Here is a 26418-nt window from a genome sequence, read left to right on the forward strand (position 1 = left end):
TTTCACAGAAAAAAAATAAATATGTTTTCCCTAAAGAATAATGGAAAAACATTTTCTTTTCCTTCATACATCCTACGAAAATATTATTCTTCTACCTACATACGAGTATCTGAAAAAGAACCGTTTTATATTTTTCTGCATTTTTGTATAGGATTTCAATACTTTTTATGTTTTTTTTTTTATTTTATTTTGGTTTCGTTTTGGGGGTAGTCATAGTGAAAAAGTGCGTACATTTGGGTATAAATATGTGGCCTTGAATAAAGTTATATTAAGATGAAGGTTGGATGGTATACATTTGGCAACCTGGGGAATGTCCTTTTTTGTTTCCTTATATTTATTTGAGAATTATTTATTTCAAATTGTATTATTTCCACAATAATCATATTGTTTAACATAATTTATTTCAAAATACAAATATAACTTTTTTAGATAAAATCTTAGTTTGTCCTAGTAGAAAAAAAAACACACAGGTGAAAGAGGTATATCTTATTAAGTTCACTTAAACAAATTTGAAGGTGAAAAATATAAAAGTGGCATTCGAATAAAAAAATCGTTGTGCTCATCTTCATTGACTATTTTGAGCCACTTAGTTAACATACATACAAACGAGGCATTGTTTCAGGATGACAAATATGCCTTTAACTCAATTTTGGATTTTTGGCTCATGCTCCCTTTTTGCTTAGTACGGCAGTGCCTATAGACTTTAATTGAACTAGCTTTTTAGGATTACCTTCCCTGTGTGTGAAAGTTTTGAAAATTACTTTGCTCATGCGATACTGCAATTAGCTGAAAACATCAAAACAAAAATATTAATACAATTAATACAAATTGTGGAAAAAACTTAAAGCACTAAAAAAAATTACGTATACACCACAGTGATCACATTTGTTTACGTTTTTTTACAAATATTTATCTTAGTTTTTGGATGAATTTAAATGCGGTGGTATTTGCGGTATAAAATGATTCCAAAAAGCATGGTATATTGAATTTTTTTACAAATTGCAAATTGTCTTCTTAGGTTTTAATACAAAATGATTCGTTTAAGAAAATATGAATTTTACTGTTTAAAATTTTTAATAATTTTATCTAATTGAATTTCCAAAAAAAATATAAAACATAAATTTGTTTTTAAAATAGTATTGAAATAAGGCCATTTGAGAATTTAATATTTTACAGAATTTCTCAAGCTATTATAATTCTTCCTCTGTGGCATCGTTGTTGGTATAAAGGTTCCAATAATCGTTGATCCTGCTCAGCTATAGACAATTTTTTTACTTGCTCTATAGGGCAAGTATTGGTTTCGTGTCGAAAAAAAAAATTGAGGTTTTAATTTACGATGATGGAGAATTCCGAAAAAGTGGGTCCCGCAATTCCGTCCGTGTGTCTGTGCGGTTGTGCGTCCATCTGTACACATTTAGAGAACCTAAACGGATGGATGGATTTTCTTCAAATTTGGTACAGATGATTTTTATGGAATTCTGAAAGTTGTTTTTTTTTTGTTTTTTTATATCTCGTTTAGAACGTATACCTCCCATACAAAAAAATACGATATTACGAATTTCTCGAAAACGGCTCTAACGATTTTGATTAAACTTTGTATACGTAATATTTAAAGCAGTGGCAATAAAACTGCATTTTTATTTTTTGTCAAAAAATTCAAATAACAAAAAAAAATTTTTTTTCATTTACCAAAATTTTGCCCTAAATGTCGGCTCTTCTACAATATCAATTTTTTTAAATTTAGATCCAGCTTTTAAAATCTACACGTAGACTAACATAAAAGTGCTTTGAACTGCAAGAGCAAGTACGTGCGACCCCAGTCGTGCATTTTATTTTGTAATAAATTTGTTTTCAAAAAATTGATTTTTCAAAAATAGATACTTTTTTTTTAAATCCAAAAGAGATTTTTTTTTAATATTCTTATATTTAATATAAGTGTTATTAAAATATTTTTTTTTTTTAGCTTGTTGGTGAGAGGGAGTGAGTTAAGAAAAAATTGAATTAAGGCTTACTTGAATTATCATGCAATATACCTACCTTTTTTTCAAATCCAGAAATGCATGGTTAGTTGTGTTTTCTAAATAAATTTGGTTTAGTAAATAGTTTTGGGAAAAAAAAAAATTCGAAAATCTAAAAATATTTTTATTTTGTGATTAAGCACTGCTTTGCTTAGCAGAAATTTTCAAAATTTTTAGTACCAAAAAAGTCTCTTAGGCCCACAAACGAATTTATTTCCTTTTAAAAAGTTTTTAAGAAGGAATTTTATCAGATGGTGATTTTCTCATTATTTGGTAAATATTGTTTTCAAAAAACTATACATGAACTTTTTTCGTCTTACTCTTGGAAAATGTTGTTGATATAAATAAACAAATTGATAATGGTATGGTTGGTACCGGTTTTTTTTTTTTATCTTAATAAAGTTTAAAAAATTAGAAGGAAGTTTTCAAAAACACTTGGAACTAAGTTTTAAATTAATCCACCCAAGAGTTTTTGTCAATGCTCTCTGTCTGTTTACTGTTGCACTGCATTTAATAAAACTTATATTCTTAATTTTCAAAGCTTTTGTGCAGCTGTTCGAATTCCTTTGAATGATTCTCATTAAGTACATTAAAGTTTCCTGTGGTGACCTTAGAATCAGGTTATAACAATGCTATAATTCAAAACCATTCGTACTTAACCAACAAAAATGAAAAATATATTCTGAAGATATAGAACACAAAACAGGAAATATCTAAGATTAAATTTTCATATCTTGTCATTATTTATTTCGAAATTTTTTTAATTACATGAATTCATAGTTTTTGCCAGAAAGACAAAAAGAACCAAAAAATTTCACCTTCATTTTTCGTGTCGATGGTGTTTATTTTTTTGTTTTTCCTCACAAAACAATAGAAAAGAAAATTACATGGCATCCTTTTTATATAGTATAGGTATCTCGAGGTAGATGCATTGTGAATGTTGGCAGCAAACGTGATGTTCAAAAACAGTATATATAATGAAAAGTTTGGATAAATTTAACTTGAATTGCATTACAAAATGGAGAGGTTTTGAGGAAAGACGAGTATACAGGGAGAATCTTCTTTAGTATTTTTGTTTATTTTTCGTTTCACTCTTTCTACTTTCTTTGTTGCGCTGCTAGCTAATTAAAAAAACATTTTTCACAACAAAAAAAATCAAAAAAAAAAAAAAAGGATGGACGGACTTCTACAAATTCCATTTGCAATGTAATTTTTGGGAAAATAGCAGCAGTGACTCAAAGTTCGTCCTCCATTAAAACTTTTGTTTTATTTTGTCTGCTTTCATGTTGATCTTTTTTTTTTTTTTCTTTTTTTCATTTGTTATGATATTTACTTGAATTAATGTTAAGAACAACAAATGAGATTGCTAAAGGATAATGTAAATAAATATACAGACAAAAATGAGGGCAGAATAGGACAAAAGTCCAAAAAAAACAATAGAATTGAATTGTTGAAAAACTGTGGGGTTCAAAAATGGAGAGACAACAATAAGATGAACAACAGCTGGGTTTTTTTGCTTACTATATTGTAAATAGGTAATGAGGTCAATGATTTTTTGATAAGAAAATAAGACAAAAAAAAAAGGTAAAGGATATCTTTCAAAAGAAGGTGACTTCAAAGAAAATAAATTAAAGAAGTCAGCAGAGAAGCTATGATTTTGTAATTTGATTTTAAATCAAAGTGAAAGTTCTTGAAGGCAAAAAAGAATTTAGAACTTAAAGTTTAAATCAGGGGTTTGAATTTTGACTTATTTTTTGAACGTCAAAAGAACTGTATAATGGCCCAGTGGGTATCCAAAATTGAGTTCTCATCTCAAATCAATGTTTTCAGACTTATAGCTACTCAGAAAAAAGATATCAGTGTAAACGATAGATTGATTAGTTTATTTTAAATTTAAGTAGATTAACAAGTTCCATAATCTTATACATCCGATCATGTTTCAAAACCAGTTCCATTTTCAAGATTTTATCATTAAAGAACTTATTGTTGACCAAAACTGTGTATTACAAGCTTCAAAAAATATTATAAAATTTCCTTTATTTTCAGTCAAAAATCGTTTCTTTTCAAATATCATCAAAAACTGTTTTATTTGCTTACATCTCAAAAACAGTAAATTAACGATGAAAAATGTTTTATGAGTATACATATATAGCTGAGTTTATTTTACATAAAATTGTTTTTAAAAGTTTCCTTCTATTCCTCACCGTTTAGATTTTAAAAGCATTTAAAATGTTCATATTCATCCCAAAAGTATGCAAGTGATTTCAAAAATATTTACGATTTAAACCCAATATTAGTGATATGCGGATATTTGGTGGTAGTTGGTTGGAAGAACTTGTTAGGGCTAATTGTGGGATTTCCTGAATTTTCCGCACAAACTCTCCTTCGCATATTTCTGTAGGTTTTCGGAATTTTTCAATGCAAGAAAACGTGTAATCAGTACACGCGTTGACTTCCATTAAACATGTCTAGACCTTAAGCAAGTTTTTGAAAGCAAGGGTTTCTGTAAATTTTTCTCGACTACACCCTCATTACTTTTGCGGGAGATTTAAACTTAAGAGTCTTCGAGTTTTTTTTTAAGTTATAAGCCTTTGTTTTTCTGAGAGACGAAAAATAGGTTGCCTAGAAATGAAGTCCCGAAACCATTTTGTCTGAACTTGGGTAGAGCTCGATAACAGCAGAGGAGTTTGGGTGAAAATCCCGAAAGCCCATTCAAAAACCAGAAATCCCAAAATCTAGAAAATTCGGAATCTTGAAAGCCCATAATTCCGAAATTCTAAAAACCAGAAAAACCGAGATCCCGAAGGCCCAGAATCCCATACAATTTATTTAGTTAATTTTGCACAGTTTTATTTTCGGGATTTTGCCCTTTCTTGATCTTGGGCTGTCACGATTGCGGGTTTTTGGAACTTTGGATTTTTAAAATTTTGTATTTTCTGGATTTTGAATTTTCCAGATTCAGATTTTGTCCGTCTCCCGTTGTCAATGTTAAGTAGCGTTGGCTTGTTAGGTATTTCTTTAATGCGGGTTTTTTGACTATGAGTTGATTGCTTGCCTATCACTTTTGGCGCTTTAATATTCAGGCCCAAAGTTCACCTGACTAAGACAGTCACACTGTGGTGATTTTTAACGAATTTCGGCCTCAAAATTCAGAAGTTAATGAAGTTCTGTTATAATATTCTGAATCCAACTTCTCAACCTTCCAGTGACAAATTTTAAATAAATAATTTGATTGTTAATTTGAGCTTTCTCTCTGTAAGACCTTACGACTTTTTCAAGAGAAACTTAACCTTAAGATTAGAAGAATAGAAAAAAATTCTAAAAGCCATATCGTTGATACAAAATTTATTGTCCCTTACCTCATTTATTTCTTAAAGTCGATAGCAAAACATCTAAAAACCTACTTTCTGTCCATACCTACGACACTACTTTAAGTTGAAGCTGTTGCTGATGTTGATGATGATGACAACATTCATCAAACAATCTATTCAAATTGCTTTTGGATTTGATTAAGAAAAAATGTTTTTCTTTTTTTTTTTAGAAAAATCTACCTCTCCTTTTCTTTTTCAAGTGTCAATTAAAAAAAAATAAACTTCGCGACGGACGATGACGACTTGAAAATAATAATAATAATAAAGAATGTAGTTTTTTTACCTATACAGCTTCCACCTACACAAAAAAAAAATGAAGAAAAAATCATCTCTCGACCGACACGAGCCACTGCACTCATTCGTTACGCGTTTCTCTCGTCGTTTTTTTATATCGTCTTGGCTTTTCATCAAAAGTGACCTAGTTTACTTTGAAAAGTCATATTTATTTTTTTTTTTCTTTTTCATTTCTTCTCGCTCTCTCTTTTCCAACACACTTAACCGCGAGCATATCCTTTTTCCTTGCAAATTTGTTATTCAAACTCCAGTTCCACAGTAGCCAAAACACATAATACCTTTATAATACATCAACGTAAAAAGAAAAAAAAAAAGGCTATGTATATTTTTCTTTTTTTCATCTTCGCATTTCCAGTTGAAATAAACTTCAAACTCACAAAAAGCCTGACAATTAAAAAAAAAATAAAAAAAAAAAAAGAAAAAGTGAAAAGAGCAAAAATGAGAGTAAGATATACATACACACCCGCAATCCCGCATATCTTTGCATACATAATCGTATGTATAGTCATCCTGGTTTTTTTTTTTATATAGTTCTACAGGACGAATATACTTTGTATGTTGTAAAAAGGAAGTCATTTTTGCATCCCTTTTTTTTTGCCTTAGTTGAACACATTTAAATGTTTCTAGGACGACATGCCATGCCTTGTCATCATTGCACTATTAAAACTGGCGAGTGGCTTTTCTTATTTCATCAGGCAAGTCTTTCGTGTCGTCCAAGTCCAGCTTCCCAACATAGATAGGGAACCAGCATGATGCATCTGCAAACTAGGCGGGAAAATCTGGCAAAAAAAAAGGACTTGTCTTACTGTCAAAATGCCAGCGATGTCGGAAATGAGTGATTCAAAAACTGTCCATTTTTTTCTTCCCTGTGAAGCCCACCCACATTTTTTGAATTTTGAAAGCTGCAACTAAGCATGAAATTTAATTTTCAAAAGAACCAACCTTCAGAAAATAATTGACAAAAAAAAAAAACTGAATATACTTCAATTTCATGAAAGATTGTCTGCCACAGTCTTAAATGAGGATGATTTTTTTTTTTTTGCTTTTCTTTTTTGGAGATTGTCACTTTTAACAGGGATGGAATTGAAAGAGTTATTTTAATGAAGCGTTTAAAGTTAAATTAGAACAAGTAATGGGAGTTTTTGAAAGTTTTTCATTTCAACTGTTAAATTTTGTGTTCTGAGTTCGATTGCTGCTGACATTTTTTTGAACTGAAAAAATATTCAAAAACTATTCACTATCGATTTACTTAGGTGTTCTAGCTTTGTTTAACCAGTTGGCATTTATTAAATCTAGCTCTCATTTACCAGTTTTAAATGTGATTTACCAGTTTTAGCTTGATCTTCTAGTGTGATTTACTAGTTTCAGCTGTGATTAACCAGTTCTAACTGTGATTTACCAGTTTCAGCTATGAAAAAGAATATCCAGTTTGTTTTTCCAGTTTCAGCTGGTGATTTACCAGTTCAGCTGTTATTTACCAGTTCTGCGGTGATTTACCAGTTACAACTGTGATTTAGGTTTGCCAGTTGCAGCCGTGATTTACCAGTTTAAGCTGTCTAAACCAGTTTCAAATGCGTTTAACCTTTTTCAATCTGGATTTTCCTCGGGCTAGATGAGGTTTTTTTTAAGAAAATAAGAATTATTTCGTTTCTATAACTATTCTTTGAGAATTTGTTGTTACTTTAATTCCATTCGAATTGAGTAAATTCAGCTGCTCCTAAAAATAGTCTTATCACACAACTATAGAATGCTTATTGCTTATAGAAGCATTTTTTTAATTTAAATTTAATAGGAGATTTAATAGGATTTGACAACATACTGTCCGTTTTGCATCTTGAAATTTCTTCAAAGTGATATGAGTATTTTTATATTTTTTTATACAAGCTTTATAGAAGCAAAATGACGATAGCTCATAAAAATCTTTTGTATTTATTATAGAAGTAAATAATCCCCCTTTATTTTGAAATTTCATTGCAGATGTTTCAACTCTTTACTCCTATAACTCTTATAAAAGAAACACTTTCCAATGCAATGGAACTAGTTTGCAGGTTTTAACTCAGTAGATCCACAATTTTAATCCTATAAAATTCAAGAGAAACTTCCTATCATCACTAACCACAATAATATAAGATTTATTTAGCTGTCCCTTTATTTTAATTCCTCTCAATTGGAGTAAATTCAACTGGTCCTCAAAATAAATCTGTGACACAATTATAGAAAACTTATAGAAGGATTTAATTATTTTAATTTTTATAAGAAGAGTGGTTTACAATACTGTCTGTTTTTCTTGATAATGAAAGAAAGAGAACAGTATACTTTTTCAACTTTGTATCTTGCATTTTTGAATTTTTTTATTCAAAACCGGTTTTTCGAAATATTTTTTTTTTATATCTTCTGTATAGTGAAAAATATTTTTATTTTTTTTTAATTATGTGAGCATAATAGGAACTCTATAGGAGCATGTAAGAAGCTCTATAAAATCATAATGCTATAGAGCATTATAGGAACTCTTTAGGATCTCTATAGGAGTAAAACGATGAATGTTCTTATAACACTTTACATTTGTAGATAACACTGCTCTGTTATTTTCGAAATTTAATTGTAATTGTGTAAAATAATCTTTCTATAACGCTTGTATAGGAAAAAAAAAAGAATTATATGAGTAATAACTCCTTAAATCTCAAAAACAACCTTCGGGAAGAGTTTTGAAGCTTTATAGTTGAAAATAACAGTTAAAAAAGTCTTAATATTGTGAGTTTGACCCTGAGGGCATGGCCTACCTTAAACAACTTTAGGGCCTGGTAAATCCCCAATTTAAAAAAAAAAAAAAACTTGTTCTGTTCTTATCAAAAATAACGAGAAAAAAATTCATTTAAAAATAAATTTAATCAAACAAAAATATCATGATAAGTTAATGGCGCCCTAATCTACTATAAACACTAAATCCGGACCTGTATATCTGCTTTGCTTCCTTTGCCATAGTGATTCCAAGGTATGTATGACATCTTTTGATTTTTTTAAAAATCTTTAATTAACACAGCACCTAACTGCACCTAGTTTTAACATTGAAAAAAAAAAGCATCCTTTTTTTCAACTTGAAATTAAGAAATAAAAAAATCTTATAAAACTTTGATATTTTTTAGAGCTTTGAAGTTTATTATTTTTTGTATTTTTTTTTTTTTTTTGCATGCAAAAGCAAATGTCTTCTATTTGACGGTAGAAATAGACCAAGAAAAATAAAAAAAAGAGAGCGTTGTCGCATTATAAATTTTTATATCGTCTGTCTAGTCCTTGCTGTCAAGGCAATTTTTTCATCCAGCAATATTAACGGAGACATTTCTTTTTTTCTTTCTTTCTTTCTCCCCTATCTTCTGTGTTTTTTTTATATCCTTAAAACGTGGACATGATGGATACTTGAAAAAAAAAATTAAAAAAAACAAAAAAAAATATTAAAGTTCTTGTCCTTGTGTTTGTGGTCTATAACCGACGACGAGAGGCGCATATTAAATATCCTGGACCTGATGATGATGTTCGAGAGAATATCATCAACTATGATGATGAAGGTGGCGGCGAGGATGATATGACAGCCTTTGATATAACGCCATTACAAATTCCTATCGGTGGACCGATGCCAGAGTTGGCTCCATGCAAAATGCCAATTATGTGTAAGTTATTATCCTTTTTTTTTTTCGTCGTCCTTATATTTTTCTGTTTATTATTATTTTTTTTTAATGAACATAATTTTATGTTTGGAACATTTCCCTTACAAATTATTTTTTTTTTATTCGTCCTTTTTTTTTGAAAAAAAAAATGTTTCAATCTAGATCCTGTTATGACACTGATGCCAGGCCAGGAGCCAAATGTTGGCATCTTCATTGAGGAACATAAAAAGCGTGCTGATAGTGACCCCAATGCCCCGCCATTTGATGACCTAAGAAATTATGCCTACGAGGGTGGTGGCAGTACTGCTGGATCTTTGAGTTCATTAGCGTCAGGTAAGTTTTTTTTTTCCATTTTTTGTTTAATATTATTTTGTTGTTGTTTGTTTTTCATTATATGGCGAATATTGTCGAGGTTATTACGTTGTTTTTTTTTAACTGTCTTCTTGTCTTCTTTTAAAAAGGGTATACCCGCTGAATATAGGGCGTTGAAAACTTACTCCCTATTGAGTTGCCAGGCAGGATGTACAATATTATAAAGTTGGGCTATTGTTGGATTTTCCGTTTGGTCGTTAAGTGGGATATTAAAAATTATTTGGTAGTTAAGTTGGCGGGAGAGTTTTTTGTTCTATAATACAGAAGATAAACTCAATTGTGAATACTTATTTTGTTTTTTTTTTTTTTTTTAATTTTTAAGGAAGTCAAAGTCAATGTTTTTGAGGGACAAACAAGATTATGTGGGTGACCTCAGATGATGGGACTATTAATTTAATTTTATGTTTTTTGAAGATTTTTTTCGGTATTGTATTTAATATTCGGGTTGAACTTGGCTTTAGACAAAAAAAAACAAAAGTCTATTAAGATTTTCTGAGATTATGTAAAAAAGTGAAAGGGTGTGAAAACATTTAAAAGGTGTTCAGGGTGTTGTCGTTTAATCTTTAAAAAGCGATTTTAAAGTAAATTTCAAAACTATACTGTTGTGGACTTCCTGAATATGTATTAATATAAAAGTATTAAGAATGTATAATGAACTCAAGTTGGTTCTAAGAAATCAACTTTTATTCGATAGTTGTTTGATTTGATGATTTGTGCTAGAAGCTATCGGTGGACAGAAAACTTAATAAAATAAAATTTTATTAGTTAAGGCTTAACTTCAATAGGTTTCTTTATGATAACTGTTGAGTGAACCTCGATAGAATATTATTTTTTATTTTAGAGGCAATAAGTAGGTATAACTATTTCCTAAAAGAATACATTTTTGAACTTAAACTTTTAAACACACATAATTTTTGAAATAACAGTCTATCTTTAGGTTATTTATAAGATTTGCAAATTAATTGTGGATCCCCTCCTTTTTTCCAAAATTTTGGAACATTATAGACCTAGTTTCTTCGTGAGCTCATTGTGCTCCAAATTAATTTTTTTTTTTTAAATTTTCACTTGAAGGTAGTTTTTTTTTTTTTATTGAATTAATTAAACATTTCAAAACTAATACGAATGATTTGTAAAGAAAAAGAAGTCCTTTAAAGCTGTTTTCAAGTCATTCTAAAAATATTTAATTCGAGTGAAAACTCAATTAAACAACTAGTCTAAATTTAGTCGAAATGGGGTTCTCGTATTTTATTTCTGAATGTTTTTAAGATAATAAAGTCTTAAGGTAAACAAACAAAAAATAGCCATTTCTACCTAACCTAACCTAACCTAACCTAAGGTAAACAAAACCTTTTTTGAGTCGATATTGACAGCTTAAGTACTTGGTGCACCAAAAGGAATTTTTCTCCGAGCTTAGTCATATAAAAATCATGTTAATTACTTTGGAAGTGACCTAGTAGTCCGGTCAAATTAGACTAAAATAAGGGGGTGAGGTTACATTAATTCCCAGCAAGCTGAAAATTTGTAGGATTGTTTGAAACACCATCATAAATTAAATTTAAAAAGTCCTCATCGATCCGAGGTCTGGAAAAAAATTTACGGGGGGTCAAAGGTCACAAAAACTGGTTTTTCACGATTTTCAGCAAAACGGTAAGTCTCATCAAAAAATTTTCAATGCAAGAATTGTAGACCAGATTATTATGTATAAAAAGTGTCATGACACTTTTTTTCCTAAGACCCACCGTTTCTTAGGTATAACGATTCAAAAAGTTGAAGTTCAGTTGTAATCGTCATAATCAGGCCTATTTTGAAAAAAAAACTCCTAACTGAAAAGTTCCTGAAATTTCATTATTTTTTAAGCTTGATAGCTACACTTATGACTGTTCTAAAAACAGATAGAAAAAAGTTCTATCGCAACCAGTTCATAAAATATTGGCTTTTTTTCGTTCAGTGTATTTTAAATTTTATCATCTTGTGTTTACGTTCACTACAACCACGAGTGAATGAATTTTATTTATTTCTTTTTTTTATAATTTTCCTTTTTATAATTTCCCTTTAAACGAGAATATTTTTAAGAAAGTTGGCCACCTAGGTTTCTATAGATTTATTTTATACCACAGGTGTTTAAAATTTTTCATAAAATAATTTTTTTACATTTTGCATCAAAAAACAGATTTCAAAATTTTTTTTACAAAAATGTGCAATAGCTATGCAGTTTTTTAAGCATTTATGTACTCACACAATTATTGTAGAAAATTATAAAAAAAAGAAATAAATAAAATTCATTCACTCGTGGTTGTAGTGAACGTAAACACAAGATGATAAAATTTAAAATACACTGAACGAAAAAAAGCCAATATTTTATGAACTGGTTGCGATAGAACTTTTTTCTATCTGTTTTTAGAACAGTCATAAGTGTAGCTATCAGCCGTTTTAGGGTTGTCCATTCTCTATTGCACACCCTGTATATATTCAGACATATTATAAACAAAATTCCCAGGGAAATGGTTTCGGGAGAAGGGCCCCAATCGGAAAAATGGCGAAAAATTCCATTTTTTTTTTTTTGATTTCCCATATTCTTAACCGTTGAAGAACGAAATTCAAGCTTAAAAAATAATGAAATTTCAGGAACTTTTCAGTTAGGAGTTTTTTTTTCAAAATAGGCCTGATTATGACGATTACAACTGAACTTCAACTTTTTGAATCGTTATACCTAAGAAACGGTGGGTCTTAGGAAAAAAAGTGTCATGACACTTTTTATATATAATAATCTGGTCTACAATTCTTGCATTGAAAATTTTTTGATGAGACTTACCGTTTTGCTGAAAATCGTGAAAAACCAGTTTTTGTGACCTTTGACCCCCCGTAAATTTTTTTCCAGACCTCGGATCGATGAGGACTTTTTAAATTTAATTTATGATTGTGTTTCAAACAATCCTACCAATTTCAGCTTGCTGGGAATTAATGTAACCTCGGATGTCTAAATTGACCGGACTATAGGTTGTAGGTATTACTGAGTAGATACATCATTTTTCGGCACTTGAAATTTTATATAGACCCTCAAAATTACAAGTTATCGTCAAAAACCGCTTTTCAATTTTTTCACATTTCAACGATTTTGTACTCATTAATTTTTCGGTCAATTTCTGTTTTTTTTTTACAGTTCTAAACAGAGAACTACTTGTTCTTTTTGAAAATATTTTTTTTATTTTGCTCAAGCAGTATATTGGGTGTAGATTTTATGGACCGAATCTCAAATTACAACTTCTGAGCATAGGTTGTCCTACGAAATCTACGGTGACCATCGTTATTATAATGGGCTGCTCATTACACTGGTCAACAAGGTTTTTGCCACAACAACCAAAATATACTTTTCTAGTAGTTTTTGATGTGCTGAACTCGAATCTGAAGTCAAAAAATTGTTATTGGCCTCCGATTTTGCAATATTACCGTTAGAAAATGTCAAAAAACGTCATTTTGGCTGTTTTCGAGGCTATGTTTTTATGTGGGGTAGTTCATTATGAATTAATTTGTAACGGTGCCTATAAGAGATAGTTTTATTCTTTCAAAAAATGTTTAAATCTTTCCGATATCTCTTTTACTGCCCGAGATATTTAAAATTTAAGTAGCGGTCTTTGAATCAGAAACAACACAGGCCAACAAAATTTAACTTTTTTTGCCACAAGAACCAAACTATACTTTTCTGAAGGTTTTTGGGTTACTGAACTCAACTCAAGCATTTTATAACGGCTATATTTCAAAAACGGAGGCCAATAAAATTTTTCTGACTCGGATTCAGCACCCCAAAAAATACTATGTAGAAAAGAGCATTTTGGTTCTTGTAACAAAAAAAAAGTTAAATTTTGTTGACCAGTGTTATTTGAAGTGCATGTTCAATATGAATTGTTTTGAATTTAAAAACATAATAATGTTCATTACTTCAAAAGCTGTTATTTATTTGTTCGGTATTTATAATTTTGACGAAACACAAACAAAATACTTCAAAACTCTAAAATGCACCATAATGTTTGACAGTAAGTGAGTGAATTGTTTTTAAAAATTTGTTCCCTTATAAAAAAAAACTTCACATTCTACCAAGATTTAAAGACCATTTGAAGTTCTCCACATTGGAAAATCTCGATTTTTTTGCAAATTTTTAAATAACTTCTGACTGAGTTGATAAAATTAAAAAGCACTGTGCATCTTTTTTGAAGAGCGTTCAATTCTCTACAAAAATCTTTGATCCGTATGGCAGTTGAGTTTATCCTTCATAATTCTTATGAGACATACAAAAGTGGAATACGGAAAAACTTAATAATAAAGGTTCTTTTGAGAATGGTTCCGAGAAAATCAAACATTTTTTTTTTTTTTTTTTTGAAACGCCCTAGTGTTAATACCACTTCAATCAAGAGTCATTCCGGAAACGCCACTTTTTGGACGAACCTATATTGCAATTATATTTTTTTGTTTATATTTTGATTATCGCTAGTAAAACATAATCTTTACAATATTTAGTCTAAAAAATCGAAGAAAAAATAATCAAATCGTCCTGCGACTACGCATGCAGATGAAGTTCTTTTCATTTAATTACTCTTTTTTCTTTTTGTTTTAATTTATAATATTATCAAATATCCCTGAAATATTCATAAAGTTTAATCAAGAAGATTACGGAAAAAAATCCAGATTTTTTTTTATCTAAATATTTCACACTAGCAAACAAAACGGATTTAATCGTCCAGAACTTGGTCATAAGATATAGAAATGAAGTTTTATTTGATTAATAAAAGCCTTCTTCTAATATAAATCTGCATCATTCAAACTTTTAAAATTTTAAGAACCATAGTTTTTTCGAACGCATCGCCGTTATTTCCAGGAACAAATTATTAAATTAAAACCCTTTGTTCAGCACCGTTTTGGGAACTCTCATCTATTCGTCATAGATTTTTGTTTTTTAATTATTGTTTTCTCTTTTTTTTTAATTTGCGTTATTTTAATTTCAAATTCAAGGTACTGACGATGAACAACACGAGTACGATTACCTTGGAGCGTGGGGTCCACGTTTCGATAAACTAGCCAACATGTATGGCCCTGAAGTCAATCCCGACTTGGAGTTGTAAATCACACACAAACAAAAAATTTCAAAGAATTTAAATTAAGACAAATAAATTAAATAAAACAAACAAACAAAAAACATCTTAATTTAAAATAAAATATAAAAAAAAAAACAATTACATAAAAAAATAATAATCAACAACAAATGGATTTACAAAAAAAATAAAACCGAGACATACTCATCATGAAAAAAAAAATGCGTCAAAAAAATACTGAATCCAACAATATAATATTTTTCTTTCAAACGCGACGGATATTACATTACATTACTGTATAGATATAAAAAAAATAAAACAAATACTGACTTAACAAAAAAAAAAAAATACGAAAATTCAACATGACAAGTAAAAAAAATAAAAATTGCATTAAAAAAAAAGAGAAAATAACGAAAACCCTTTCGCTCATTATAAAATAAGTTTTTTATTTAATTGATTTTAATTTATTTTTGTTTTTGTGTATTTTTCTTGTAATTAAAAAAAAACAAAACTTAATACCAAAGTTTATTGTTAATATTTATTATTTAAAATTATAATGCCGTAGGATAATGTTACATAAAAAAAAATTAAATTAAAAATATAAAAAGCATTTCTACTTGGATAATTTTTTTTAAGAAAATAAAACAACAAAAAAAAAAACACATTTTTTCAACGACAATTTTATACATTTAATTTATAATTATATACAAACAAACAAAAAACACAAACAAACATTTTTAACATTAATGTTTATTTAGAAAAAAATACAAACAAACAAAAAATACGAACATAAAACACATACATACATAAACCTATATTAAACTTCTTTAAACCAAAAAAAAAGGGAAAAATTAAAAAAAAAATATATACAAGTGCATATTGCGATATATTTAGTAAGTATATTTACATAAACAATTTACCAATTAGTTTTGTACTTTTCTCCCTCGAAACAAAAAAAAACATAACTAAAAACAAAACCAACAATTTGACATAAATTAAAAATTAATTAAAAAAAAAAAGTTGGAAAATAAAATAAAAAAATATTTAAAAAAAAAAAAATAAAGTTAAAATATAAATTTTAGAAATAAGTATAAATTTAATGCCAGTACCTATTCATAAAAATAAAAATACAAAAACTTAAACAAAAAAAAACTGTATGCGTAAAAGTAAGTTTTCAAAAAAATAATAAAAAATACACCAGTGCAATCCCTATGCATATGAAAATTCCAAGCAAGAAAAAAAATTAAATGAAAGGTTAAGTTAAAAAAAAAATAATAAACCATTCACCAAACAGAGTTGTGGTTAATTAATTATTAAAAAAAAAAAACTTAGTATCTAAAAATGAAAAAAAAAAAAAATTTACCCAAAGACTGTTTTCGTTCCATCATATGATATTGTAGGCGGCGAAGAAAGTTAATAAAATAATTAAACAAAAAAAGAAAAAAAAATTATATACCACATAAGAACATTATATAAACAAGTAAAATGAGCATACATACACCTACGAGATACTTCAATTAATGTCATTTCCATAATTTTTGACATAATTCTCAAAATTTGATATGTAACAAAAAAAAAATGTATGTATAATTCCATGCCAGAGAGACATTAAAAATGTGAATAGCAAATATCACCAACAGCACACAGTCAAATTGGATTTATTTAAACAAAAAACAAAAAAGTTAATCTCTGGTTATTATAATCTCCATGATATTTCTCTTTATCCATCCCATTTTTTCAATGAAAAATAAATCACATTTTCACATACACACATTCACCATACCCAAATACACACTCACACCACATCCTTAAAAAAAAAAATAAATAAAACCGCAAACAAATAACAAAAAATAAGAAATTACTTTAGAAAACTTAGCGCAATTGGTAATGTACATAGAATAGAAAGTATATAAAATTAAAAGATTATATTAAAAATTATATATAAATATAAATAATAAAAATTAAAAAAATATATATAATAAAAATAAAAAAAAATTAATATAAGAAACTAAATATAATTTTAAAATTAAAATAAAAGAAAAATAAAACAATCTAGAAATGTAATTACATGGTACATCCCTATAAAAAAAAATTGATGTAGTGTTAAAAAATTAAATTTAAACAAAAAAAAAAAAAACATTAAAAATTAAACAAAAAGAAAATGAAAACTATGAGATTTTAGATTTAACGAAAAAACAATGGGAGTTGATGAAACAAAAACAGTATTTTTATGATTCAATGATATTAATAATTAAAAAAAAAAAAAAAATGATATTGAATTTCTTTAAACTAAATTGCACTTTTAAGGTTTTTTTTTTCTTTTAAATTAAAAAAATAATAAATAATAATTAAATTAAGAATTCTTGTATAGTGATTTCAATTTTTACTTTTATTTTTTTTTTTTAACTTTATGCTTTTTACCAAAAAATCAAAATCTATTATTATTATTGTTTAATTCCCCAAAATGAGCTTATTTTAAAATTAAGTAAATTTTTAGATGAAAATGGTAAAGTTAAATGTCTTTTTTTTTAGAAAAATGAATGTGTTCTATTGAAGTCAAGCAAACAATTTTAATGAGAAATTAGAGATATTTCGGTAAGTAATTGTTCAATATTATAAACTTGCAAATGAATTCAAGTTTTGACTTTGTTAAACAAAACATTTTTGTTTGTTTTTTAAATTAATTTCTTTTTTTGAGTTTTAATAAAAAAATTTTAAAAAAATTTTTGTTGTAAAATTATTTTTGAGAATTTTTTGACTAACGATGTTTTAAAAGGCTAAATTTTCCCTTTCTCTGAGGATAAATTTTTTACTCGTTCAACTGAATAAGTAAGATTTCATTTAATGAGAGATGCGTACAGACCATAATTTTTTTTTTATTTTTTATAAAAATAAAAATATTTTTTTTTTTCTTGAAAATAAAAAATATTTTTTTTTTTAAATATAAAATATAATTTTTTTCTTTTAAAAATAAAAAAACATTTTTTTTTCTTAAAAAAAAAATATTTTTTTTTTGAAAATTTTAATAATAAAAAATATTTTTTAATTTCTTTGAACCCTTTGAACCTTGTCGACAAATATTTTCATCAGTTTTGAACCCATAAGCATATCTTAATGATAAAAAATGATTTCTTTTTTATTTAAAAAACAAATTAAAAATAAAAAAAAAAAAAATTTCTTAAAAATTCGAAAAATTGGCATAAAAACCCCTTAATGCGATGTTAGGACTCACCAACCCTTTAGTAAGCTCAAATCTGTATTAATCCAGACTCGTTTTTCAAACTAAAAATCCTCTTGTTTGCAAGTTATTATAGTACCAAAATATTTAAAATATTAATTAAATAAACTCCACGGTTATATTCACTGAAACTTTGCCATTTTTATCTATTGAATTCTTAATTTTCCCCTTGCTTTGTAAATTTTCTTAACTCGAAATTTTAATTTTAAAAATAAAAAAACATACCTAAGACTAGTTTGAATTAGTTTTTCAATTATATTATACAAAATATAGTTATTAAAAAAAAAAAAAAAAAAACAATTATATAAAAAAAACATTTAATTTTAAAAAACCATACAGTTAGTAATGTGTGAAAGGTGTGAGTTAGGAAACAAAACTTAAATAATGAATTAAACAAAAAAAAAAAAACTATATATAAAAAAATATAATAATTACCATACTGTAATTCAGGGATGAACGTTGATGGTATGAATGTATGTTGAAGGTTTTTTTTTCTTTATTTTATTTGTCTTTACCTACATTTATTTTCATACAACCATGAAGTCTATTTTTATTTTATTTTTCATTTCATCTCTTTAAGGGATGTAGAATTATATTTTCTGTATAAAAAAAGAATAAACATTATATAAATTGTCATACAATTTTTGTGTAATTTTACTGCACCATAATATTTGCTAAAAAAAATTCCTTAAAAGTCTTAAACAAGAAAAAAAACACACTGAAAATATTATATGTACTCAAAAACAAAACAAACAAAAAAAAAGAAACTAATTAAAAAAAAATGATATATGAATAAATTAATAAAAAAAATACTCTTAAAAATTGTTTTGAAAGTTTTGGCTCTCATTTTTTATTTTTTGTGTGAAATACAAAATTTATTATTATGTTATTAAGTTTTTAATTTTGTATCGCCTTATGTCTTGCCATAGTATTTAATTGTCATGCGTTACTAAATAATTGTTGTTAATTTTTTAGTAAAAGAAAAAAAAATAAATATCAACTTAGAACAAAATAATATAAAATCCGAAGTCTCACTAGAAAAAAAAGGATATATAACAGCACTGCCAAAGTAATTTTACTTCAAGGTATACATCACTCATAATTTTTTATTTTTTATATTTTTTAAATTTAATTTTTGTTAAAAAAAAAAATAATTCCAAAAAATGCTTAGTTTAGATTTCTACACAATTTTTAATTTTTTTTTTTTTTTGATTAAACAAAAAAGACAAATTTATAATTTGCAAATGAAAATATTTAATTTAACAATAAAATAAATTTTTATTTACCTGTGATTCTAAATTTATAATTAAAATTATAACAAAACAAAAACAAAACACTACAAAATAGTAGAGGCAATCCATAATAAAAAAACAAAACAAAAACTTAATGAGATCTACCGGTAAGAACAACATGTACTTCTCTAATTATAAAACAAAACAAAATAAAAATAAATAATTATTATGTCAATATTTATATATACAAGTGAACTAGTTTAATTTTTTTGTATGAATATTTTTTAAGTTTATAAGTTTTTTTACAAAAAAAAAAAAACAAAAAATATTATTGTGTAATAATAAGAATATAATGGCTTTTTGTTTGTTTTTTTTTTTTATATATATATATTTTTCTTTTTATAAATAATTATATTAGATTATTATTTTCTGTATACATAAATGAAAGAGAAAAATAAAAAAATTAAATGAAAATGAAGAAAAAAAAAATTAAAAAAATAAACAAAAACACTTATATAAATATAACTTTTTTTTATAATGCAAAAAGTAACGAGAAAAAAACATAATAACAAACAAAAAATGAGGAAAAAATGAAATAGTAATAACAAAAAAAAAAAATTATGAAAAATAAAATCTGTAATGTTATATGGAAAAAAATAAACAATATTGTGTTTTATTACCCAAATATGGGCAAATGGATAACAATTAAGTGGGAAGTTTTAGATCACGATGGGTAAGTAGGACTTCAACTTCGATTTTTTTGAAAAAAAAAAACAATAAACTCTCAGTATTGGACGAAGTTTTTGGATTACAGTGCTGCACCAAATCACAAAAATAGTGACTGCTTTTATGACGCACGATGACCAGTCAGCTTTATTCTTAGATTACTCAGTCAAATTGAGAGACTTGTTCGATGCATTGCATCGTTTTAGCGGCAAAATAAAGACTTAAGGCTTGACCAAACCGGAGAGGTAAGCGGAAGCGGGACGGGAAATTGTATGAAATAATAATCTTAAAGGTTTGTTCTTGCTTCCTCGGATTCCTCAGCTCATTAGATTAGAGGACAAAATTCATGTAAAATGAGAGATAGGCTGATACTGAAAATGAAAAAATAGGCCCTTTTAAAAAAAGAACTTCTGTGTGGCAACCCTATTTTAAAGGCAAAATTGGTACATGACTAATCTTGTCATTACTTTCTAGTTTGAACAAATAGTTTGATCAAATAAAAATTTTAAATACCAAATGAAAGACCAAACAGTGAAAAATATAATAAAATTATTTAAAGAATTTAGACCTACACAACACACCATAGCAAATATATTCAAATAAAAAAAACAAATACAAAACAGAAAAATAATAATTTTTTAACAAAAAAAGTATAATTTTGTATACTGAAATAATTTTTTGTTTTTTTAATACATATATGCACGACTTTAGCTGATACACACTCCACACTGATATCTCTAGGTATAGAGAGAAAAATATGACCACCTAAAAACTAAGAGATTGATATATTGTTTTACTGCCCATATGTTTTATAAGGAAATCGTATTAAAATAAAGGTTTAATAATGTTTTTTTATAAGGATTTTTTTATTATTTTAATAAAGAAAATCTTATTAAAATTTGAGTGAAAAGTTCTCTAATAAGAATAACATTCGCTTGACCTAGAGCGTATGCAATCGGATGATATAGCGGGGACATCGAAAGGTGCCCCAGCTACGGAGAAGAAGCCAACGGCAATTGAGTCAACGGCAACAACAGCCGAGATGGGAGGAAGTAAAAGGAGATGGCAATCGCTAAAGCCACAGCCGAACCTTGTGAAGCGTCGTTCTATTAAACCTTCAGCTAAGCTGCCAGCTGAAGAGGAGGAAGCGGGGCGCACAGCAAATAATGAAGCGGCAGCTAAACTACATCAAAAGCCACTAGAAGCTGATAAGGTTAACTACATATCCGAGGGGGGAGAAGGGCTTTTCATCTCGGGTGACAGCAACAATTTCGCTGGTTTGTCATCGCCAGAGCCGTCATCAGACGAAGATGAAGAGGAGGAGCAGATCCTCCAAACAAAAATTAGCGAGTTTGAGAGGAAAATGGATGCCCTCAAACAAGAAGTTGCGCCCCTAATTCAGCTATTGAAAGAGAAGCAACAAGCGCGTAAAGCCAAAGACAAGGAAGCCGCTTATGCAGCAAAAGCAGCGGAACAAAAACAACAACAAGAGCAGCTTCGACTGCAGCCAAAGCAAAGAAAGAAAATGTGCCACCAATAAATGTGTTCAGGATGGTTGACAGAAGAGGTTTTGGTGAGGAACGAAATATGGGGAATTTATTATTTGACCATTTTCCGACCAGAAGCACAAAGTAAATCCATTATTTTTCAATTAATAACACTGTGATAGTTTTTAGAACTTTTTTTTTGCAACAGAGCGGAGACACATCGATTCTAGTTAATTCGAGTATGCTGAATTCAGTGGTGGCAACCGTTTTTAATGTTTGGCTCAAGTTTTCGAGATATTTCGAAAATAAAATCTTAGGTCGGGACTATTAAAATACTGATAATTTCGAATAATTAAGTTTTTTTAAGTAGTTTTTAGTTTAGAGAAAAGCTATTCCTGTATATAGCTATATGTTTATCACTATTCCAACCTAGATTTTTATGTTTCGGTCGCTTACAAAGCATTTTATAAACAAAAACTTCACTTTTTCATGTTTTTTTATTTTGTTGACTTTCAAAGCCTTTAATATGGATGCAATTTGAGTTTAACATTGATTCGGGATATTTTATATTATTTACATAGCATATAATTCCAAAAATGAATAAAATACTGCAAACCTGAAAAAGTTCACTAGTGAAAATCAGCCTACTAAGCTACGGAAATGTATCAAAACCTGAACTTAAGATTAAGTTAAGATAGTTTTTGGATTTTCAGCTTAAGTTTAAGATATATCAAATAATAAATGAACTAAACAGTTTTTGGAAGAACAAAAAACGTTCTTATATACTTACATCTTACATCATGCCGGGATAAAAGCAGTCAAAATAACGTTTTTTGCTCTTTATAACTGTAATATTTAAAAAAAAGGAAGTTAAATAAATATTTATGGCTTCGGATTCGAGTTCAGCACCCCTTTCACCTTCAGAAATGTACATTTGGGTTCTTGTGGTAAAAAAAAAGTTTAATTTTGCTGATTTTCACTAGTGAACTTTTTCAGGTTTGCAGTATTTTATTCATTTTTGGAATTATATGCTATGTAAATAATATAAAATATCCCGAATCAATGTTAAACTCAAATTGCATCCATATTAAAGGCTTTGAAAGTCAACAAAATAAAAAAAACATGAAAAAGTGAAGTTTTTGTTTATAAAATGCTTTGTAAGCGACCGAAACATAAAAATCTAGGTTGGAATAGTGATAAACATATAGCTATATACAGGAATAGCTTTTCTCTAAACTAAAAACTACTTAAAAAAACTTAATTATTCGAAATTATCAGTATTTTAATAGTCCCGACCTAAGATTTTATTTTCGAAATATCTCGAAAACTTGAGCCAAACATTAAAAACGGTTGCCACCACTGAATTCAGCATACTCGAATTAACTAGAATCGATGTGTCTCGCGTCTGTTGCAAAATCGAACTATCACAGTGTAATTTTTTCAAATGACATTTTATAAATTTAAACAAAAACAAATTTCCTGTTTACTGCTATTCAAATATAAAAATTTAAGGCCGACCTGACAGGTATGTCTCAATTTATTGACATATTTGACAACGTTCGGAAGATATTACCTTATTATGTGTACTGTGATTTCATACCGTTTGATTAGGTTTTAGGGTCTTATAAATCGATGAACAATGGCAGCATCCACGCTATTACGATTTGAAATTCGAAAAAAAAACTCAAAAACGAACCACCCTACTACACATATTATATTGTTTAAAAATTTTAATCTGAACATACAGGTATTAAAGTAAAAAAAATAAATGCTACTACTTACCACTTCTCTTAGGAAGATTGCAACCAATTTTGTATTGAAACAGTATTGTTTCTCCGAAATTTGCTACATGACAGAAAACTGATCATCCTTGCTTGGTAACACTGCCAAGCAGTGTTGCCGAATGAAAAAGAATAATCATAGTTTTTAATCATGATTTAAGAAAAAAATCATGAATTGGCGAAATTTGAGAAAAATAAAACAACAACAAAATTTTTTCCCAAGTTTTTAGTTTGTACTTTCAGTTTTTATGTTAAAGTAAATGTGAGGGCCTCAAAAGTGAGTGCTTAGAGGCCCCTAAAATATAATATAATTTTTTTGGAGCCAAGAATTAATAGGTATTGGGGTCTCTGTTCTGAAGTAATATTCGAAATGCCACCAATAACGTAATGTTTTTATTTTGGGTCTGATGTTTTTATGTTGGGGCCCCTGAATTGATATTTAATTTTCCATTTGATTGTTTTGAACCACTGAAGTAATAGCTTTTGAGGATCCTCAAATAATATTTGTCACGCCATCAGAAAATTTGATGAAAAAAGACCAATTAGTTACTCAGTAAAAAGTATCAAGTCTATTTCTAATTTTAGTTTTAAGAAGTGTTATTTTTGAAAAAATTCTTTCAGTGTTAGCTGATGAATGTTGCAATGACAGAATCTCAAAAACAAACTTTGTTAAAAGCAGATACATGGCAGTTCCATCAGCGTATTTGATTTCACTAACATATCGCCAAAATTCCTCAATATCATTTACAGTTTCGTTATCTTTTATATTAATATGTGAGTTATCATACATTCTCCACTCATTATCTTTATCCTGAAAACTATTTTCAGGAACCAAATTGGAAAATGTTTAACGAGTGGGAAAATTTATGAACAATTTTTATTTCAAGCGTTTAATGGATCTAAAATCTAACAGCCATATTTATTAGATTTGCTTAAATTGGCTCTCAAAGGTTGTTTAGTTAAGCTTGCTTAAATATTTAATTCGTCTTAAAGCAACGTTGCTTAGATTTGTATTTATAATCGAATTCCCACAGATGATTAACTAAACGATAGTTGTGTCAAAAAATGGGGGGAATATACAAAATACTACTACATTTTAAAAACATCACGTGGTTTTGACATTTTGTAAGTATGTATTTGTAAACAAATATTCTTAAATTTGACTGCAAACAAAAACACCGATTAGGTCATTGACGATGATTTTGCTTACGTCGCACAGTGTGTAATTTTGCCAATCTAGCGGAACTTTAATCAAAAATAAATGTCTCTCAAATGCGACAAAATTGGTATCATATGAAAGGTAAAACCTCTGGCAATAGAGTGTTAAAAAAAAAAACAAGAAAACAACTGTATTTACTGCAGAATCACAAACATCAGCTTGGTTCAAGAGAAAAAAAAATTGAAGCTCATTGCTTTTCTTGTGTCAAGTTGATAACAGCGTGGTCAAGTGGAAAATAAGTTGTGTAAATTAAATTTATTTTATTTATTTTTGGTAATATATTAGAACTTCTCAGGGTAAGTAATTTTTTTGTGCACTTACAAATAAAAAAAAAAAGTCGTTTGTTTGAAGTCCTTAAAAGTGATGTTTTTTTATTGTGTTCTGTAACTTTGTGAAGCGTTTTAAAAATGTATCCTCGTGTATATTTCGTGTTATTGGGTTTAAAATCTCCGTTGGTATATTCTGTGTTAGAATTCGTTTACTTTCCATGCTTTAGACTGCTGACCCCATACAAATTTTTTTTTTTTGTTCAGGTACATAGGCCAAAAACCAATTTTTTGATCTTGTTACTCTATAGATAACCACGTCTATCTTCAAAATAATGAAGTATCTACTCCATCTATATCCAATTTTACAGCTAGGCGAAATATTTTTTTAGTATCAAAAACAGGATAAGTCCCGGACTTATCATCTTTTGAAAATAAACAACGGCTTTTTTATGTGTTAATGCTATATTAAGCTACTGGCTGAAAATCTTATGTTTAAAGCGTCTTTAAAGTTAAAGAAGCACTCCGGACATTATATTTTAATCTCAAATACAATTTTGTGATAGACTGGGGATGAAAGCAAAGTTGTGTACCCATTTTAAAACTAATTTCACATCCGTTTATTTTCAAAGTATGATAAGTCCAAAAGCGTTTTTATTTTTTATCTTTTGAACTATCGCTCCAAAAATTAAAAACGAAACGGTAATTTATACCTAGGCAAAAGTTCTACAGAATATATTTTTTATAAATTTTGCTACCAACATCAAAAGAAAATAGAGCGTTTTTTTCTTCTCCTGTAAAATTTAAAATCATGGACTTATCATGTTTTGAAAATAAATGATTCAATTGTGGGTAACATTTTTATTTTATTTCCGCCATCCCATGGGATTAAGATATTTTGTATTTCAATGCCAAAAATGTTACAATTCAATGAAAAATAAAAAGTAAACAATATTAGACTTTACCCTTACAGCCCGTTTTCACTAGAGCCCAAATTAAAAAAATTTCTCAAATTATCTCATTTCGAATTTCAAATCGTACAGGAAATTTTTAGAATGTGGAATTCGAACTGACGTAATTTGCGAAATTATTCAATTTGGGCTGGTAGTGAAAACAGAATATTAAACTGGTTGAAATTATTTTTTTTTTTTTCTGTTTAAACTCACATAAGAGAATTGTATAGTTACTAATGTAAGTGAGATGCGAAACATTTACAATTAAAATACTTTCTAACGTTTTTTTATTTTTTTTAGGAATTTTAAATAAATAAGAAACATGTTTTAAGACATTATTTGTCAAGAAGTCCGCAAAAATTTAAGAGTAAGTCCTATGCATGGGAAAGTTTGTATTTTACTATTTTTTATTTGCGATTTCATGTATTTTTTTCTGTCCCGAATTGTCCCGCCTTTTGAGACCTGTTGCCCCGACATTAAAAAAATTTTATCTGGCAGCCCTTACTTAAGAGGTATTTAGAGGTGGTTTAAAGTGAAACAACTTTTAAGATTCTTTTATAATTATGGCTGTAAATAAATGTCTATAAAAACTTGGTTATTAAAATTAAATCTGTTATATATTTGTTTGGTGTCCTCGATCAAAAATGATAAGCAATGTCCTCATGTGTCGCTCAAGATTCTTCAAACCCATTACTGTCTTTAAATCTACTGCGCA

The 26418-nt window shown here is 27.9% G+C and overlaps 2 protein-coding genes across 3 annotated transcripts in view; both read left to right on the forward strand.

Annotated features, from left to right (window-relative positions):
• Positions 1 to 15023, forward strand: part of LOC129905841 (neural-cadherin) — a 269076-nt gene extending 254053 nt beyond the window's left edge. For both annotated transcript variants that reach the window (XM_055981443.1, XM_055981442.1), the window contains exons 10-12: positions 9139 to 9348; positions 9508 to 9678; positions 14722 to 15023. In XM_055981443.1, the coding sequence (XP_055837418.1) occupies positions 9139 to 9348; positions 9508 to 9678; positions 14722 to 14831 (491 nt within the window). In that variant the 3' untranslated portion in view covers positions 14832 to 15023. The remainder of the gene's footprint in view (positions 1 to 9138; positions 9349 to 9507; positions 9679 to 14721) is intronic.
• Positions 15024 to 20946: 5923 nt separating this feature from the next.
• Positions 20947 to 21537, forward strand: LOC129918705 (uncharacterized). The gene has a single exon (XM_055999438.1). The coding sequence runs from the start codon at positions 20947 to 20949 to the stop codon at positions 21535 to 21537; it is 591 nt and encodes a 196-aa protein (XP_055855413.1).
• The last annotated feature ends 4881 nt before the right edge of the window (positions 21538 to 26418 follow it).

This window comes from Episyrphus balteatus, chromosome 1 (assembly GCF_945859705.1).
Source record: "Episyrphus balteatus chromosome 1, idEpiBalt1.1, whole genome shotgun sequence".
Lineage (NCBI taxonomy): Eukaryota > Metazoa > Arthropoda > Insecta > Diptera > Syrphidae > Episyrphus > Episyrphus balteatus.